This window comes from Myodes glareolus, chromosome 1, assembly GCF_982192425.1.
Source record: "Myodes glareolus chromosome 1, mMyoGla1.1, whole genome shotgun sequence".
NCBI classification, from domain to species: Eukaryota; Metazoa; Chordata; class Mammalia; order Rodentia; family Cricetidae; genus Myodes; species Myodes glareolus.
This window is the reverse complement of record NC_142026.1, coordinates 105,936,138-105,955,234: the sequence shown is the minus strand read 5'-3', so window position 1 is coordinate 105,955,234 and position 19,097 is coordinate 105,936,138. Positions and strand designations below refer to the sequence as shown.

Sequence of the window (19,097 nt, the reverse complement as noted above, 5' to 3'; positions counted from 1 at the left end):
TGAATGCTGGGAAAAAGAGAGTCGGAGTGGGAGAACTGCCATTGAGTCTCCAGAGTCAGACGTGCTGAATCTTTCCCAGTCTGCCACTGACTGCCACATGGTGATACACAGATTAATAGAAATGGGTTAAACTGAGATGTAAGAGTTAGCCAATAAGAAGTTAGAACTAATGGGCCAAGTAGTGTTTTAATTAATACAATTTCTGTGTGATTATTTCAGGGCTAAACTGTGACGAACAAGCAGCCTCCCCGCAACAGTTCGATACATACACATTTCTGTCTAAAATACTTGAAATATCACTGGAATTGGGGTCATGACTTTACTTTAGTACCATACCTGTTAATTATTTAATATTGTTCAGTCAACTACTTGCCCAATATCTCAATTTCTTCATCTTTAAGATAGATTTGTTAATAAAAATAACTACATGACTAGGATACTACATAAGATGATTACATAAAACTGTCAAACACCCATGGAATAATATTATTATTCAATCACAATCTAATTGGGAAGAGTATGTGTTAATGAATTAAATATAGGAAATGGAGCCAATTGAATAAAGACATAAACTAAACTAAGTGCGTTATTTTGTTATTTTCCTCTCTGGGTTGTTTTGTTGTTTGTTTGTTTGTTTTTCAAGACAAAAGAGTTTTTATGTGTAGCTTTGGAGCCTAACCTGGAACTCGCTCTGTAGATCAGGCTGGCCTTGAACTCACAGAAATCCACCTGCCCTGCCTCCTGAGTGCTGGTATTAAAGGCAAACACCACTATCACCCAACATTGTCTCTGTTTTTTGTAAGATATTTTTGAGTCTTCATGTAATTCCCCTGGAAAATTCTTATATTTTGCCTGAAGTAACTGGAAGATGCATTTGTGTTTTAGGTATTTCATGTGCTTCCGGAATTACGCATTCATTTAACTGAATTACCACATCTTAACTCTTTAGTACCTAGAAGTGAGTAAGTGGAGAAACTTTGGCCAGTGGTCTTATTACTTAATAGAACTCTACAGAGCTCTATAGATTTAAACCAACTTAGCATTTGAATCCTGTTTTTTTACGATCTCAAAACCCATACATGTTAAGCAATTTGGTTTTTATTGTGTTTATATATTTGTGTAAATAAGTATCTGTGGTTTATAAGTCTACTTTCCTGAGAAAGACAGGCTTATAAAACTGGCCTTCAAGACTAAAAAAGTAGGGTTTCATGCCAATCCATTCTTTAATATGATAAAAAGATATTGTATGTTTCTGATGCACATTAAGGTATTTCCAGTTAGAATTTGTATTACATATAGTGAGTTTGTTCCTTTTGATATTTTAGCACTTACGTTTAAATCCCTTGACATCAAACTATCTTTTTGAAAACTCAGTATTGCATACACACTGTTCAGTTAGGCAATACATCTGTCATCTGCCATTTATGAATATTAATTATAACTGGTCAGTGGCTTGTGGAATCCAAGTTCAGCAGCTGAGAGTTTTCTAAATTTGACCTCCTTAGAGTTTATATAAAAAGTGTTCGGAATAGTTCTCCTGAGGTCCCAGCCAATTTAAGGCCAGTTTGCAACCTAATGTTTTACATTATGTATTTAGCAATCAACAAAGAAGGAACAAATGACAAAAAACCCCGAAGGAAACATTAGGCCAGGGATTAATAGCACAAGATGCTCAGAATATGAAGCTGTATGTTAAAATGTTAGCTCAAAGTAATGTCATGCTTTCAATAGATCTGCTAGGCTCTGTCACAAATTTTATCCCAGTGTGCCCTAGTTTTACTACATTACTGGATAAATGGAAGTGCCATGTTCTTATGTTTGTGTAAGGGGATACAAGTATGAAGGGAAATCAAGAAACAAATAAACGCAAAGCCCAAGACAGTGTATCTTAAGGAAGCTACTTGCCACAGTTGCTTTTTCTTGTTTGACCTTTAACTTGCTATAGCTATGGAAAAGAAGATGCAAGGACATCATCTGGAATAAACTGCATGGCCCCATGGGAAATACACCGCCATCTTTCTTCTTCTGAGTTTCAAGCAATATTCCAAAGGGGAAGGGAACATTACTCTTTTCTATAGAAAAGAACTAAGAGAAATGTTTAATTCAGATTTTACCATGAAGGAGAGTAAGAAACGTCAAAGAAGTTCATAAAATATGTTGTTCCATGGTTTTCAAATATTGCAGTCTAACTGATGGATTTTGGTTGGTTAAACTCATTCTTTATCAAATAACTATTTTAACATTATTTTTTAATATTGTGATTTATGTATGTGTAGTATACATGATGCATATGCATGTGTATGGGCTGTACATATGTTGGTAAATTTATGGAAACCAGAAATGTGTGGGATCATTTTGACCTTCCACCTTTAGTGGGCTCCTGGCATAGAGTTCAAGATACCATCATGGCTTAGAAAGCCACTTTATATATTTTTTAATTGAGATAAATTATACATTACTATCCTAATGATCCAAGCATGCAGTTCAGTGGCAGTAAGATCATTCACATCATAAAGTCATCACAAACATCAGTTCTAAGGATGCTTCATTGTGCAGAATTGAATTCTATTTCTCACCCATGTCATTTTTCTCCTTCAAAGTCCCTAGTATCTGTCTAATTTCTATCTCTGTGATTTTTTTACTCCTGGTAGCTCATACAAACAAAGTCAATGGATATTTGTGTCATTGTGACCGGCTGATTTTATTTAGCATAGCATCCATGATGTAGCATGCTTTAGAATTCCTTTCTTTTTCAGACAATGATGTACCATCCTAAGTATATTTTGTTTCCAGTCTTCCACCCATGATCACAAATTGCTTACAATTTTTGGCTATTGTATGTAATACTTTAAAAAACATGTCTCTTTGAGATTCTGCTTTCAATTTTTTTATTATACTCTCAGAATTGGAATTTCTGGGTCATATGGTCATTTCAGTTTGGGTTTCTGTGGAGCTGCCATACAGGCTCCATCATCTCGCATTCCCGTGGGCACTGTATACAAGTTCCCATTTCTCTCTTTTCTTATTAACCTCATGTTTCTACTGCTAATCTGTTTTATGTACTGGGCTATGCACAGAATTTCAACAAAGCAAAGTGTTTTGTTACTAAAAATCAGTTTGAAAAGCTACAGGTCTGAACACAAGACCCTAGTTCAGTCCCTAGCATCTCCAAAACCAACAAATAAAACCAGAATCTTGCCTTCATGATACAATCATCTCATAGTGAAATCATTTGCAAATAGTCAAATAGTCAAGGAGACAATTACCAGTAGCCCTGGAGTGGTTGATATACCCAGTGTCATCAAGACACAGACTGCCCATTGATTCAACATTTTTGTATTTCTTTTTCTCGTCTTCTTTATTTTGCCTTTTCAACTACCTTTCCAACTCTCTTAACCTAATCTTTACCTAAAACTTATTCCACTTCCCTCTAGCCTGTGAATACATGCTAGAAGAACATATTTCCTTGAGGGGAGACTGGTTTAGCAGGGAAAGGTAGTTCAAGTAGTTGTGTAGAAACAGAAATGAAGGTACATGGATTAGAAGAACAAACTATACTCAGTAAACATGAACAATGACTTTGTGTCTATTAAAATCACTAGTTTTTAAAGGGCTGACAAGAGCCACAAGAAAGCTCAGTGATAAAGACTCTGGCTGTCAACAGTTATTTTTGACTTTAATTCTGACTTTTCATAAATTTCTACTACCATGTAAGAGGAGGATGCCTAGAATTAGAAGTGGCTAAGAAAATCCTTCTAAATTAAAAACAACAGGACAGAAGTGATATCTTAGGGACATATGACCAGATATATATCCATTAGGTGTACACATATACATAAACATCTGGATACACATATATGTATCCTCATTTACATGTATAAACATAACTACACTAGTGTGTCTAATGCTATGTCTAGCTCACAATTGTTATTTGATAAATGTTTGATGAATTCATTTATGTTGTCTGCTAGTCAATACATTACCATTGTAGAAATAAATGTAGCTATTTTTTAAAAATATTTATTTATTTATTATGTATACAATATTCTGTCTGCATGTATGCCTGCAGGCCAGAAGAGGGCACCAGACCTCATTACAGATGGTTGTGAGCCATCATGTGGTTGCTGGGATTTGAACTCAGGACCTTTGGAGGAACAGGCGATACTCTTAACCGCTGAGCCATCTCTCCAGCCCTAAATGTAGCTATTTAAAATATATGCAAAACCATTCTACTATACCTTGAAATAAATAAGAGGAATGATTTCTATAGACATGACTTAGTCACTATTTCTACTATACAAGGATTTCTCACACCTGCTGTGTTTTATTCAATAGACACAATAAGAAAATGCACAAATTTTAAAAATGCATCTCTTAAACCCTAAGTAGCTAAAATATTAGCTATCATTTATATAACTTAGTAGTTGTAAAATATACCATGATTATTAGCCGTATTAACAGTTGGCAAATGTTAGTTGTAAAGCAATAGGACACCATATGTTAATCTTCCAGGTTGGCAAGAGATTAAAGGATTAGAAACATTAAATTCTGGTTAATAACTCCTAAAACACTTTTCAAAAATGGTTCTTCAGAACATAGCAATATTTTTATTTTCTGAATTTTTCTTTTATTTATGATACTATAATATAAACAGACCATTTCCCTCTTCCCTTTCCTGCCTTCAAATCCTCCCATGTTCCTATTCTTGCTCTCTTTCAATTCCATAGCCTTCGTACTTTGATTTTTGTTAAATATATATTGATATTTACAAAATCAATATCTTTTGCTTTATCCAGCCAATATTTGATACGTATTGCATGATTATTATAGTCAGGCACAAGTATAAATTTTATATATACTGGCAACTCTTTATTTAACATGCTACATATTACTGTTAGTATTGTCTAACAGATGAAGAAAATAAGGTCTGAAAAAATTGACATAATTTGTTTAAATGCCAGAGAGCTAGTTAACTGTACATTTGAAATTTATAAACCGGTGTATCATCTTTTCTACCTCTGAGAGAAATTGACTCTATTACTAAAGTCAAAAGAATGATCTGGAAGAATGATAAAACAGCATCATGTAACTTTTCTCAGGGGATGGAACTACACTGAAGGGGACGGGTATTACTACTTTTAAATTTATATATCTTTAAAATTTTTGTGCTTTTGCAACAGCACATGTATACTTATTGACAATAAAGTGCTTTCGCAAAAATTAAACAATGAAACAAATAACACTGACGACAAACTTGCGGTAGAACTGAGACAGATCTGATTGCAAATGTTTCTTGCAAATATTTCTGTACTTTTACTAAGATGGCAATGGAAAAACTAGACATCATTTTTACAAGATTCCGATTATGAGAATAAACTGTGAATTTAAAGTTGAGGAAGACTTTTATGTGAATATTAACTGCTAAGTCAATGATAACCAAGCTACAATGCATAGAAGCACAGGGGTTAGGTATAGAGTAAGAGGCTTGGGGTAACAGATAGCTCTCCCTAAGAAAGGGGAAAAGAATAGATAGGTAGGAATGGGTGGGAGGTGACTAGAATGTCGGATCAAACGGAGATGGGGAAAGAAGGAGGGATGAAGGAGGAAATTTGGAGTGAGGTAGTTAAAATTAAGGACCTTTTGAAGGATAGTACGATAACCTAATACAGTAGAAACTTCCTAAAATGTATACATATATAAATGCAGTCTAAATGAAATAGCAAAGCCAAGCAGTGGTGTCACATGCCTATAATCATAACACTCAGGGGACAGACGCAAGTAGATCTCTGTGAGTTTGAGGCCAGCCTGTTTTACAGAATGAGTTCCAGGACAGTCAGAACTACACAGAGAAATCCTGTTTTTGAAAACCAAAACCAATCCCCTCCCAAAAGCCAGATAATGGAGGAGACAAAACCCCAAATAGACATTTTTTTTGTCACCAAATGAAGCTTCCAGTACCCAGTACTAGGACTGAGTTCCATCTAATAGAGTTGTTGGCCTAAGAGGCCCCAGGAGAACCCCTCCCCCCCCAAAAAACAACTCAGGCTGTTGCTCTCCACAAGCTGACGGCAAAGCCCCATTGCTGAAGACAACACCTACATAACTCATTGAACATGGAGAAGTCAAGTTGGTTCTTATATAGAGCTTTCACCACCGCCGATGGCTTTGGTACAGGAAGGTACTCTGCAGGCTACCAAAGAAGAAGTATAAACACTAACCCAGCCACAAACCATTTGGTCTACAATGGTGTCTGCCCTGCAAGATTTGCTAGGACAGTGTTGGCACAAAATCTATGGAAGTAATCAACAAATATCTGATTTGATGTCAGGTACTCTCCAGGACATTGAAACCATACCAGACACAGCTTGGATGACCTAAGACTAGACAGCCTACGAACTTAGGGAAAAATCAAATACTCTTGTGCTTCTAGGCAAATGTGAATCTACTATGTATTTATTCATGAAATATTTTGACAAACTAAATTGTAATTGCTAGGAAAACAAATTAAAGCAGAAGCCCTATAGCATGTGGTATAAATCAGAGAATTGTTAGGCTGTGTATTTGATACTTACAATGCATATTCATTATTCTGAGAGATAGTTCACTATTGTATTGTGTATTTCATAAATATGGTTATCTACTAAGCATGCTAATTACATTATAGAAAGCTAGATTATTATTTATGTTTATTCAGGTAATGCTTTTTGTTCCTTTTTACAGCAATAAAGTGATGGCTAATTACATTCTACTATATTCATAAATCAATCCTTGCTTAGACATCATCAAAAAACCTTCCTGCAGCAGATGGGAACAAATACAGAGACCCAAAGGCAGACAAAGTAAGAGAGAAAGGCCTTGAAACACTCAGTTCTAAACAGGATGCCATGATCATGCCCCACCCCTCGGGATCAGGCAATTGTGAAAAAAGAGGAGGATGAAACACAATAAGAGGAGATAGAGAACACCAAGAAAGCAAGGCTTAATAAAGAAACAGCATTGACAGCCAAAGGGAGTCATGGAGACTAATGCAGCATGCACAGGGACTTGCACAGGTCTGCCCCATTTGGGGTCCTAAGACTGAAAGATGTGGACACATGGCCTCATCCCTAACTCAGAAGCAATCTCTAATTTATAGCCATTTACACATGAAAATTTAGTTTCCCCTGAGGAAGTCTCACTGGGAAGCAAACGACTTTTAGGAAGCCCAGCAGTAGATGGTCAACAGAAAATGAACTCAATGACATCCTTGGAGGTCATGCAATGTCAGGACATTTTTGTGTTATTTTCCCTTATATTTTAATTTTATAATTTTATTTATTTATTTTCCTCTATTTTTACACTACAGGTCTTTTGCATATATAATATGAATTCCAGTTTAGTATTTTTTTAGGGGGTGGGATTCCTGAGTGTGCAAATGAGTGGGTCTTTGTGTCTATATCTTTTCCTTGCCTTTTCCTGGGGTCTTTTCCTTCTCTTTGTTTATTTTATCTGACTCCAATTCATCAGGTTTTGCTATGGTGTATTATTTTTATTATAGTATATTCTAATATACTATATAATAGAATAGAATAGAAGTTTGTTTGCTTTCTGATGAGAGACAGAAAGGGAGTGGATTCAGATCGGAGGGAATATGGGTGAGGAACTGAGAGAAGTAGAGGGAGGAAAACTCTAATCAGGATATGGCATGTTACAAAAAAATACATTTTTAATAAGGAGGAAAAAATAAAATTAAGGCAGCTGAATATAGTCATGCACACTTTGCAACCCAACTTGTGGGAGAACAGGAGAAACAGACTGTGAACTCAAGATCAAGCTGACATTGAACTGGATCATTACACACAAATGTGGTAAGGGCTTGTCAGAATATATGTAGATATTAATTAATTAAGAAAATATGCATTGGTGGGAAAATAAAATGAGAGAAGCGTTTTTAAAGGCTACCATAAGGTTGAAAGTGATTGAAAAAGGAGAGAAAAGGTAAAGTATAAATAAAAGACTCCCCAGCTTGGTGAGATGTCTTAGGCTACAGTGCTCCCAATGGCAATCCAGACAACCTCAGTCGCCCCCTAGAGCTTAGTGGAAGTGAGAAGTGACTGTGGTCCTCTGAAAATCACGTGTGTACTCCTGCGCACATGCTACACTCACACATATACTCCCTAAACAAACATTCTAAATATATGTCAACTCCCTTCTCTTACACATTGCAAAAGAACTCGAGGAACTAGGCAAATGGGAGCCTACCATGTCTTTATTCATGACAAACAAAATTGTAATTTCTAGGAAAGGAAACTAAAGCATAAGCCCTGTAGCATGTGATATAAATCAGAGAACTGTTAGGCCTTACAATGTATATTCATTATTCCGAGAGGTAGCTCACTATTGTATTGTTTATTTTATAAAAATAGTTATCTACTAAGCATACAAATTACATTATTAAAAGCTAGATTATTTTTTATGTTTATTTGGGTAATACTTTTGTTCATGGGTTGTAAATAGTCAGACAAAGGTTCCTATCCATTTTAAGTGTGTACATTTTTTATAATTGTTTCTCATTACATTTTATTTATTTAGTGTGAATGTGTGTATGTGTATGAGTGTGTGTGTGTCTGTAGAGGTCAAAGGACAGACTATACGGGTTGGCTCTTTCCCTCTACTGTGTAAATCCTACAATCCAGGGCAAATTGTCAAACTTGGTGGCAAAATATCCACACTTCCTATATACTGCTTTAGTTCTGAAATTAACAATATGTGTCAAATGTGAGTCTAGGATTTTATTTTCTTGACTGAATTTAGATACTATGCCAAGGTGAAAAATAAATGTCCTTCCAAATATCGCATTGCATGTGATGTAAAAGTAAAGCAACAAATCCATGTTCGTGTCCATCTTGACTCATGAAATATTATCGCTCCCTGTTGAGCAACCCTTCTGTTTATCTGATTATTTGGAAAAAATAAAACAGAAAAAAAAACCCAGGCTCCTCTCTCAGAAACAATAAATAAACAAAACAACTCTTCATAAGACATATTTTTCTGCTATAGTGAGCTGGCCTCACAGAGGCTAGAGTTATGACCCAATGGTGTATACATAACATAAACACAAGAGTTCAGTAATTAGGTTTGAGTTAATCTTAAGTTCCAGTGGCATGGTGAATAACTAAGCAAAAGGTCATTAACCACACTGGTGTGTCTCACAGGAACCCGGAGCAGCTAGAAATGGAAGTGAGTATGCTTTGACTGGAGTCCACAAATCAGTCCCAGAAACCATTCAAGGAGTAGTGGGATCTGTTAAAGTCAGTTTAATCCCATAAAGATGTTTTTAAAACCCTAAAGCTGTAAAAATTGGTTAAATGAAAATGTTAACATTAAGCTGAACTTGCACATCTGGTCAAAATTGGAAAAAAAAAGACTTGCTTAAACTTCATCACTTAAATTGCTTTTTCACAAATAGTGGCTGGAAGGTATCTTGTGAAAGAGTATGTTTCCATATTTGCATATGCATTATTGAGCTGAGTCATTTAAATATACTTATTTTTTTTGTAACTCAATCCACCATTTACAATGAACCACTTGTACCCAGTTTTAATTGGTCACACTCCTCCAAGTAAGACTAATCAAAATATTGTAAGTGCCCATTGCAATGATTGGTTCAAGGAGTGGACATGTGATTCAAGCTGACCAACTAGAATCCTGCATGCAATAGGGCATGTGGGTAGGAAAATAATGGTAACTGTCCTTTTCAATTGAGACTTCCACATACAGACTGGGGCTACTTGGAGCCAGATTTCATCTCAATTTCAGAAAGACTCACAGTAGTGGATAACACACTAATAAACAGGAAAAGGAAGAGAGAGATGAGTTGAAAAGGTGAAAAGAGAGAAAAAAAAAAGATGGTTTAATGGCCTTGGGCCTTTACAAAATCCTATGCTTAAAACCTATTATTTTCTTTTGCTTAAGATAATTTCAAGTCTGTCATTTCCAACTCAAAGGTCCTGATATATACTGGTACATAATTTTCAATCCTGGCAACCAGTTCATACAGATAATGAATAATTTTTAGAGATGCTGTAATCAGAAAGAAAAATTATTGAGAAATATTTTCAATTTACATCAGAAGGAATAAGTATAATTTTGAAAAAAAAGTGTCGAAAGGAATTGAATTGAAAATTGAAAGTACTTGAGGAAGCAAAATGGGTTGCATAGAATTTCCTTTCACATCCAATTGCCATGTTAACACAGAAGCTTACTGGTGCAAGATGCTGTGCTGAGAACTCCACGCTTGGATTTGTTCAAGTAAAATAAACACCTTGCTCTGAGAGCTTGCTTTAAGACTCACACAGGACTAAATCCCTGAAGATTGAGTGAGACATTCTCATTTGTAATGCCCCAAGTATACAGTTTTTAAATCCAGAAACTCTGATATTTACATAACCTAGTTTCCACAGCTATGGTTTGGCATCAGACAAAGCATCTTAATTACATAGTAAACAGTCAATTTTTAATGTAACCAAAAGAACATTTCTGTCCAATGATGCCCCAGAGATCAACTGCAAGCCAGCTGATCTGCTCCCTCACACCTCTTGGGAGACCTAAGAAGGTATGCAGTCCATTCTGTCACACACACACACACACACACACACACACACACACACACACACACTTTGTCTCTAAAGCTTCTGAAAAGTTTCTGCAGTAAATAAAGAGAGAGAAAGAGAATGATCTCTGAGAAGAATAATCCTTTTGTGTCTACAAATGTGGGGTTGCATCTCCTATGCCAAATGGACTTCAGCAACTTAAAACAGTGCTTCAGTTGCAGGAAGCCAGACAGGACCATGAAAGAAGGAAGTGTCTTCTTGGCTGAGAAATGTTTACTTTGTAATTAGCAAAGGACCAGTCCGGCCCTCATGCTACACTTCTGCAAACTACATTTGGGGGTGCAGAATTTGAATTTATGCTGATGCTCGCTCTTGGAGTCTCTCTCTCTAGGGAACCCTACTAATTGGCAGGACTCTCAGTTGGCTAGAGCAGGCTATGAATGAAGCCAAAGGTCTTAGGGTCATTTCTCCAAAGACCCTATTAACTCAAGCTCTGTCCTGCAGACACAAGCTGTACCTTTAACCCTACTCAGCCACTTGAAAACACACATTAGTTCATCTCCACGGGGGTCACAGGAAAATACATATGTTTGCCTCGAGACTAAAGCAAAGCATAGGCAGGTCTCTTTTAATTTTGCCGGCATAAACAAAAGCTTTTGTAAATGGTTAGATAACTCTAATGAAAACTGCAGCTACTAATGTTCTTATCATGAATATGAAAACTCTCAACACAGGTTTTTGCTCCAAGAGAGCTGAACAGGGTGGTCACAGCTGTATGGAACATTAAGCACCATATTAATGCCTAGAAAATGAAAATCATGGTGAAAGAGGAGAGTCTTTTTGAAATTTCTCATTTCTGCACTCACCACACTTTGGAACACCTAGAACAAAGTGGTGTTTAAGTAAATATTTACCTAGTATATGAGGCTATCTTGACCTGGCTCTAACCGTTATTTATATTATGATTTTATGCATGGGTGTTTTGCCTGCATGTGAGAGTGTATCACATATATGCCTGGTGTCTTCATAGGTCAGAAGACAGCAACAGATCTCCTGGGACTGGAGTTATGAATATTTGTGATTTGCCATGTGAGTTCTGGGAATCAAACCTGGATCCTCTGAAAGAGCAACCAGGGTTCTTAATGGTTGAGCCATCTCTCCAGATCTTAGGCCTGCATTTTAAGTGTTTCTTCTTAGTCTCCTTGTGGTGGTTAACTCTGACTGCCAATATCATCTAGAATCACTGTGGAAATTAACCTCTGCACATATCTACCAGGAAGTGTCTCTGTTATGCTGGCTGATGGAAGAAGAGACATGCGAGTGTGGGTGGCAACATTGCATGGACTGGGGTCCTGGACTGAATCTAAAGGAGAAAGGGAATTAGCTGAATAGCAGTATCCATCTCATTCTCTGCTTCCCAAGTAGCAACGTAACCAGTTGCCTCAAGCTTCTGTTGCCAGGGCTTTTGGGGTGATGGACTAAGACCTCAAAAGAAACCCTTCTTCCTTAGAGTGTTTTGTTGTTGTTATTGTTGTTGTTGTTGTTATGCTTGTTTTGTTTTGTTGGGGGTGGTATTTTGTGGCATCAGTGGGAAGACTAAGTAATACACTTCACACTATGCATAAGACACTATAGAAATCATAAGCATAAGCAGCACATCCATACTACGTATGAGAAAGGTAGAGACAGCATCACAACAAGAAACTGGTCAAGACTAAGTGACCACATTCATTGAACTGCAAACAAACAACAACAAAGATATCTGGATGGGAGAAATACCTCTTCCTGCCTGCCACTGCTTGCAAGGCACCTTGCAAAGTAACATTGCAGTCGCCCCAGGTAACAGGTGCAACTTATTTCTCATCTTGTGAGTCAGGAATGTCCTTCTGACTAGCACAGGATAACAGATGGTTGTTGAAATAAAAGCGTGCCAGTTCTAAGTACATCCTCAAAAAGAAAAAAAAACTACTTCACTTTTCTCCCGTGGACCTGATGGACCTTTCCTGACATTAAACATAGCCCAGTTTTTTCAACATTCAGCCACACAGACACATGATGGAGCCCAGCTAAGACCAGAATTGGGGGATGGATGTCTGTCTAAACTTCCCAGATACTGATTTTTAAATAGATGGTTCTTGTTTTAAGGTTGTTTGAGGTTACTTGTTATGTTGTGTAAATGTATTAAAACAGTTCTCAAAGCTAAACAAAGGTAAAACTAATCTTTGATTAAGGGCTATTTGTAGTAAGTTGGTACTGTCTTATGTAACAAAACAGTTTGCTATTTTAAACACATTAAAGACAGAGTTAAAGAGATGTGACAGTTGATTATGTCCCTGCCACCTGAGCATCAGGCCTGAGTTCAGACCCCCAGTAGCCTTGTAAAAGGCATAACAGTAATATCAGGCCTGGGTTGAGTGGGAGAGACAGAGCCCGGTAGCTCATTGCTAAGCCGTTCTAGCCAATCACTGAGCTCTACTTAGAATGAGAAGCCCTGTCTAAAGAAGTAAGCATGAGATCCATCAAGAAAGACACCCCACATCAACCTCTGACCTCCCCTCCCCAACACACACACACACACACACACACACACACACGCACGCACGCACGCACGCACACGAGGGAGGGAGGGGAAGAAAGAGAGACTCATAGAGACAGAGAGAGATTAAAAGATAGAAAGCTTTAATATTTAAATTTGTCATTCCCCCCAAAAAGAAAATAGGCATTTGCAAGTATCATTTGGGTAGATTATAGTTAGAATAGCAATGGCAAGGTCTCTGCCAACACAGAAGTCAATATAAATATTTCTGTAACCTTAGAGAGAACAAGTCCATATGAATAATGTTAACACAAGTATTTATGCCATAAAACTATCCACCAAGAATTCTGAACAAGATTGATAATATCCCCTCTTAGGGAGCTAACAAAATACAAGTGATATAAACTCGGTTTTAATTATAAAGAGGCATTAACAACTACGAGTTGAGATAAACAAAGTAATATAAACCAAAGAACATGAACCAGGAAATAAAGATCATCCTGTTTTCTGTAGAAACTTTCTTTTGGCATTAAGAAGCTTGTGAGTGCTGCAAACAGTGGTTCACAATTTTGATTCCAGCACTTGGATGGCAGAGAGATCTCTGTGAGTCTGAGGCCATTCTGGTCTACATAGTGAGCTCCAAGACAACAAGGACTATTTAGAGAGCCCCTGTCTCAAAAATCAAGAAGAGGAAGAGGAAAAAAAAAGGAGAAGGAGGAGGAGGAAGAGGAGGAGGAGGAGGAGGAGGAGGAGGAGGAGGAGGAAAAGTTGTTTGTGAGCATAAGTAGCAGTGTAAAATGTGTAAAAGGGAAGAAATCTAGTAACTGCATGCACTTTTTTCTATTTTCATTCAGATGTTGACTGGGTCCTTCCATTTCCTTATGGTATCACTTATACAAATAAAAGATCTTGGATTAGTTTCAGATCCACAAATGTGGGCAACACAGAACTCTCAGAAAGATTTGGATATTAAAGGTCAAATTAAAAGTTGTTTTCTGGCTTTCTTTAGAAAAGTGGAGTAATTATTGTTTCAAACAATCTATGTTATATTTGTGCAGAATTATAAAAGAAAAGTATAAATTTCCTAACATATAAAGATTATTATTAAAATGCAAGTATTTATAATATTATACATTAAATATATATAATTATCATAATGAATTTCATGAATATGTATAAATACATCTCAACTAAAAGGCTGCTGAATTTAATTCTGTCTAATAGAAAATATTATTATATATATAATAGCAAAACAAGAGTTAACAGTAGTTATTGTAACTAAATTTGGTAAAAAGGAAGCTAAATACCCACTGAACACTGGCAGGCACTAAGGACACATAGCGAAATAATTGGGTTGTCCCTTTAAGTGATCTTGCTATGATTGTAGAAGTAGAATTCATAATAAACATAATATTTGTTTATAATGTTAGTGATAGACTAATACCCATTTAGAAGTTAGCATGTAACATATCTTCTCTTATGTAGTTTACACTTAATGGTTTGTGTCTTTCTAAAAGTCTGAGAAGACACATAGGCCATCTACAGTTCATTCAGCAAAGAAGATGGCATGACAAACCTATACTAGTTTCTTCCATGGAGGGCCTTTGGGTATTTTGTTCTCTCTAGTTAATCAATTCCTTTATGTTTCTCAGATGGTGTGGGTGCTCATTCATTTTTAAAGAAGAGGATAGATGTTTGCTGTAGTTTGTCCATGTCTTATTGCTTTTTCCATCTCACGGTCACATGACACCTCCAATTAGTGAAAATCCTTTTCACAAATTAAACAAAAAATTTTCTTCATTATTTCTTAACTTCCTAAACATAAATTGGTGGAATGTACAAGTGGATAAGAAACACATCAATTCTCCTCTTAGTGCATGTGTGCATGCGTGTGTGTGTGCATGAGCGCGCGCACACACACACACACACACACACACACAGACTCATACACTGCTCTACATTAAATGTGGTCATACACACATGCTGCTTTACTTCCCCTGAGAAGATTACACTGAACGTGTCAGAAAGTCAAAAGTTTTGGATGGAAAATCACTGAAAGCACACAATCTCTTTGTTTACTATTTCAGTATATATTTTTAATGCCCATATGCTACAAGTCTATATGATTTCTTATATAACCTTTTAGAACAAATTTTATATGTCTTACATTTCAAATACATAGTTAAGTTAATAATCGTTCAAGACAGAAACACAGTCTAAGAGTAATAGCTTTGTAAGAGAACTTTGTGAATAATTCAAAACTGATTTTAAAAAAAAGAGTATGTCAGATAAAGGAAGATAATCCTAAATTGTGAACAAATAGTACACCTTGTTATAATTAGGAATTGGGAATACAAAAGCATCCATTGACATTCTTAGCAACAATTCCCATAGTGTTTAAAAGTGTAAGAAAAACAAGTCTTTTCAAAACACAATCCATTCTGTATCTAGGAACTATTTCCTTCTATTTAACTTTTTCTGAGTGCTTCTTTGGAAGCCATTTCTGGATCTTATCATTCTTGCCTGGAGCTTCTGCCTTTGGTAATTAGAACACAGCAGAAATGAAATCCTGAAAACAAGTTCTGCACCTGTTCCAAATAAGAGAGCCCTGCATCTGTCCATTGTTTCCCTCAGGCAGATAGCAGATGCAGGCTTCAAATCAAGATTTGTGGGTGCATTTTATAACAAAGACCTGGTCTTTTGCCTCATTCATCTTTCAGTGCTGAAGCTATACAATTAAAAATCCTCTTCCTTTTTCTATGCATCCCTAATCTGAAATCAGAGCAATTAAGCAGTAGATAGATAGGCTAGAAGGTAGATCTTGTCCTTATCATTTTACAGTGCTTATCTTTTAAACTGCCTGAAGGTTTCTTAAATTTAGCCTCTTAAGATAAAAAAGATCAGCTTTTCCAGAAACCTTAGGTCACCTGTCTTCTAGTCAACTTTGCCTGCCGGAATCCTTCCTTTCTAACTGCTTACGCCCCATATCATTTACAGTTTAAAATGCTTCATAGTATACCATCCATATTTCATAAATGTGTATGCAAGCTTAGTGAGGGCTTGGGTAAGATTCCCATGCTCTATATTGCTGACGGTGAGCATGTATACATAGGTCACAGCTACTTGCTTTCTGGGATTCTTTCTATTGATGTAAAATATTAGATAAGTGACGTTAAAAAAAAGTTAAGGAATGTGCTAAGTAGGTGATGAATTAAAAGTGTGGTTTTATTTCTTCCTTGAATTTTCAACCCACTTTAAAAAATGAAACCAGCACATTGAAATACAAAAGAAGAGAAAGAAAAAGAGAAATGAGACTGGAAATGTCATGATAGAGGATTCACAAGTCCTATTAGTCTGTGTATTTATCAAACTTGAAAAATAATAAAACATTTTTGCTGTTCTAATTGTATACCATTCTATTTTTTAAGTGTAGTGTTTCTGTATCCCAAAGAACAAAGATCAGAATCAAACTTGAAGTGATCTTTAAAGTTACAGGCTGACACGCAAACATTTTTATGGTGTAACTTCTCTTTTAGTTGCTAGCCTCAAAGAGCGACACTTATGACATCAGTGTTTATGGCAGGTGCAAGAAAAAGTATATTAGAAGAGTATCTACTCAATAAAAGAGAAAAGATAATATAACTTAATTTTTATGGGGTAAGCTTTAGGCCATTTATATTTTTAAAGAAATATGTACAAAATACTGATTGCTACTGTAGATTTTATTGAAAAAAATATGATTAAAGGCCACATGTAGCTCATTAAATTTCAAGACCATTCAGTAAACAGAAGTAACTGTGTGGCAATGGGTGAAGACCAACAGAGTGCTGACTTCCAAAGCCAAGTTTAAAAATCTAGGATGTTTTAAATTATTTGGTAACAAACGCTAAAAAAGACCCTTTTCACTAGCCAAATTTCATTCCTGAAACTAAATTTTAATCAAAACCTCTTACGAATTTAAAAAAGTTTGATGTTCTCTTCAGCGAAACCCAGATCTTCAAAAATCTTAGTACTGTAAGCATTGATTACAATGGCAACAGAGGTCTCCAAACATTCTCATCATCGCCAGCTGCTTTTCTAGTACAACAAAAAGTATTTTGCAAGGCTCAGGTAACCCAAATTATTTTTTTATGAACAATGTTCATGTTTGTAGTGTCCCCAAGAAACTCCTGTACTAGACGATACTGTGATCATCTGTTTAAACATCTCAGCTTCCCACTGATTGTCATTGGTGTGGTGGGCTGCATTCCCGGCACCCGGCTGCCTGGCTAGTTTACACCCAAAATAATGACACGGAACTCTATTCATTTAAACACTGTCTGGCCCATTAGTTCTAACCTCTTATTGGCTAACTCTCACATATCGATTCAACCCATTTCTAATAATCTGTATCGCCACTTGACTGTGGCTAACCGGCATGAGTCTAACCAGCATCCATCTTGGAGAGAAGAGCCATGGTGTCTGCCTGACTCTGCTTTCTTTCTCCTAGCATTCTGTTCAGTCTACTCCACCTATCTAAATTCTGCCCTATCAAAAAGCCAAGGCAGTTTCTTTATTTGATCAATGAAAGCAACACATAGAAAGAAGATCCTCCTATATCACACACTGGACTTTGAGTTTAAATTCAGAGTATTCTTAGAGAGGATCCTATTTAACTGTGAATCTCTTGGTGTTAGCATAATATGAGGTCACAAACATAAGAACTTAATAAACACATGTTGAATGAATAACTGAAGAAATGACTGAAATAAACTAAATAAGTTCAGCCACAGAGGCATCCAGCTCCTGTCAATTAGCTAAATGAGAGGGTCATTTGCAGGCTCACCAGAAGATTATCTATAATTACTTAAAGATATACAATGTATTTCTAGGCAGTCATATTGAGGGTGTGATTGAGAAATATGGGAAAATGCTCATTTAAAAACCAGCAACTGCTGTCCATCCTTCTAAATGAAGTTTATTTCCACTCATGCCCTACAGTCAAGGTAAATTTATCCTTGTTACTTATAAGATTTCAACAAAATCTGACATAGATTATAGGTTCTGCAACGTATATGAAGCATATAAAAGCAACTTGAGACAGAATGTTCCCAGTGGTCTTGATCCTTTACTTCAAATATGAGACTTAGAATCACTGGCAACAATTGAATTTATAGGCAATTGTGAAGGGAATGTGTTAGTAGGGGTATCCCTTTGTACTGGTCTTACACCAGGTGATGTTCACCTTCTGTTTATAAAACTTCCCAAACGTTCCTAGGCACTAACAAGACATATCACAGGGGAAAAATTCAAACCCTAATGCTTTAACAGGAATCTCCTGAAATGAAGTACTTTTATCATACTCTAAAGTTCTGAGATTAGATTCCATACTAAAAAAAACCATATCATTTCTATGATCCGTAACTTGGAGCTGTAATGTTCTTTTTCTACACATTAGAGCTTCAGATATGAGGAATACAGCCAGTATCCCATATAAAGATATAAAGTGAAATATGGATTAAGTTGTGAGGGCTCAGAGAAGCACATTTTGTTAGTATGTCTTTACCTCGCTCTCCCTTTGAGCACTTCTTTCTCTGTACTATACACGTCCTTGTCTCGCTTGTTGGGGGACACAAATTGCCCTTGGCTGAAGGATGCTGTAGGATTTCTCGGACCCGTGTTTCAGTGCCTCTTTTGAAGCCACATGTTTTTCCTTTCTTCATGCATGGACTCCAAGGGCCCCACTCACTGGCCTCACAGTGCACTGAAACCAAAGAGAAACAGTGTCATCTGGCTTGCAGGCACAGGCAAGATTGTTAGTGAAACAGAAGAGGAAGCAGACAAAAAAATGGCATATATTCTCTATGCATCTAAGTTTCCAGGAGAAATCCTGCATATCAAAGTTGGGCAAGATAACATAAATGAGGGGGCAGAAGTAGGATGTTTCTAGTACACATGTTGGGTCAGTTCATTCTTACACTGAATTGGCT

At 36.5% G+C, this 19,097-nt stretch overlaps 1 protein-coding gene across 1 annotated transcript in view; it reads right to left on the bottom strand.

Moving 5' to 3' along the window:
- Rspo3 (R-spondin 3) overlaps positions 1 to 19,097 on the bottom strand; it is an 84,724-nt gene that overhangs the window by 28,702 nt on the left and 36,925 nt on the right. The window contains exon 4 of the mRNA XM_048425375.3: positions 18,674 to 18,871. Within this exon, the coding sequence (XP_048281332.2) occupies positions 18,674 to 18,871 (198 nt within the window). The remainder of the gene's footprint in view (positions 1 to 18,673; positions 18,872 to 19,097) is intronic.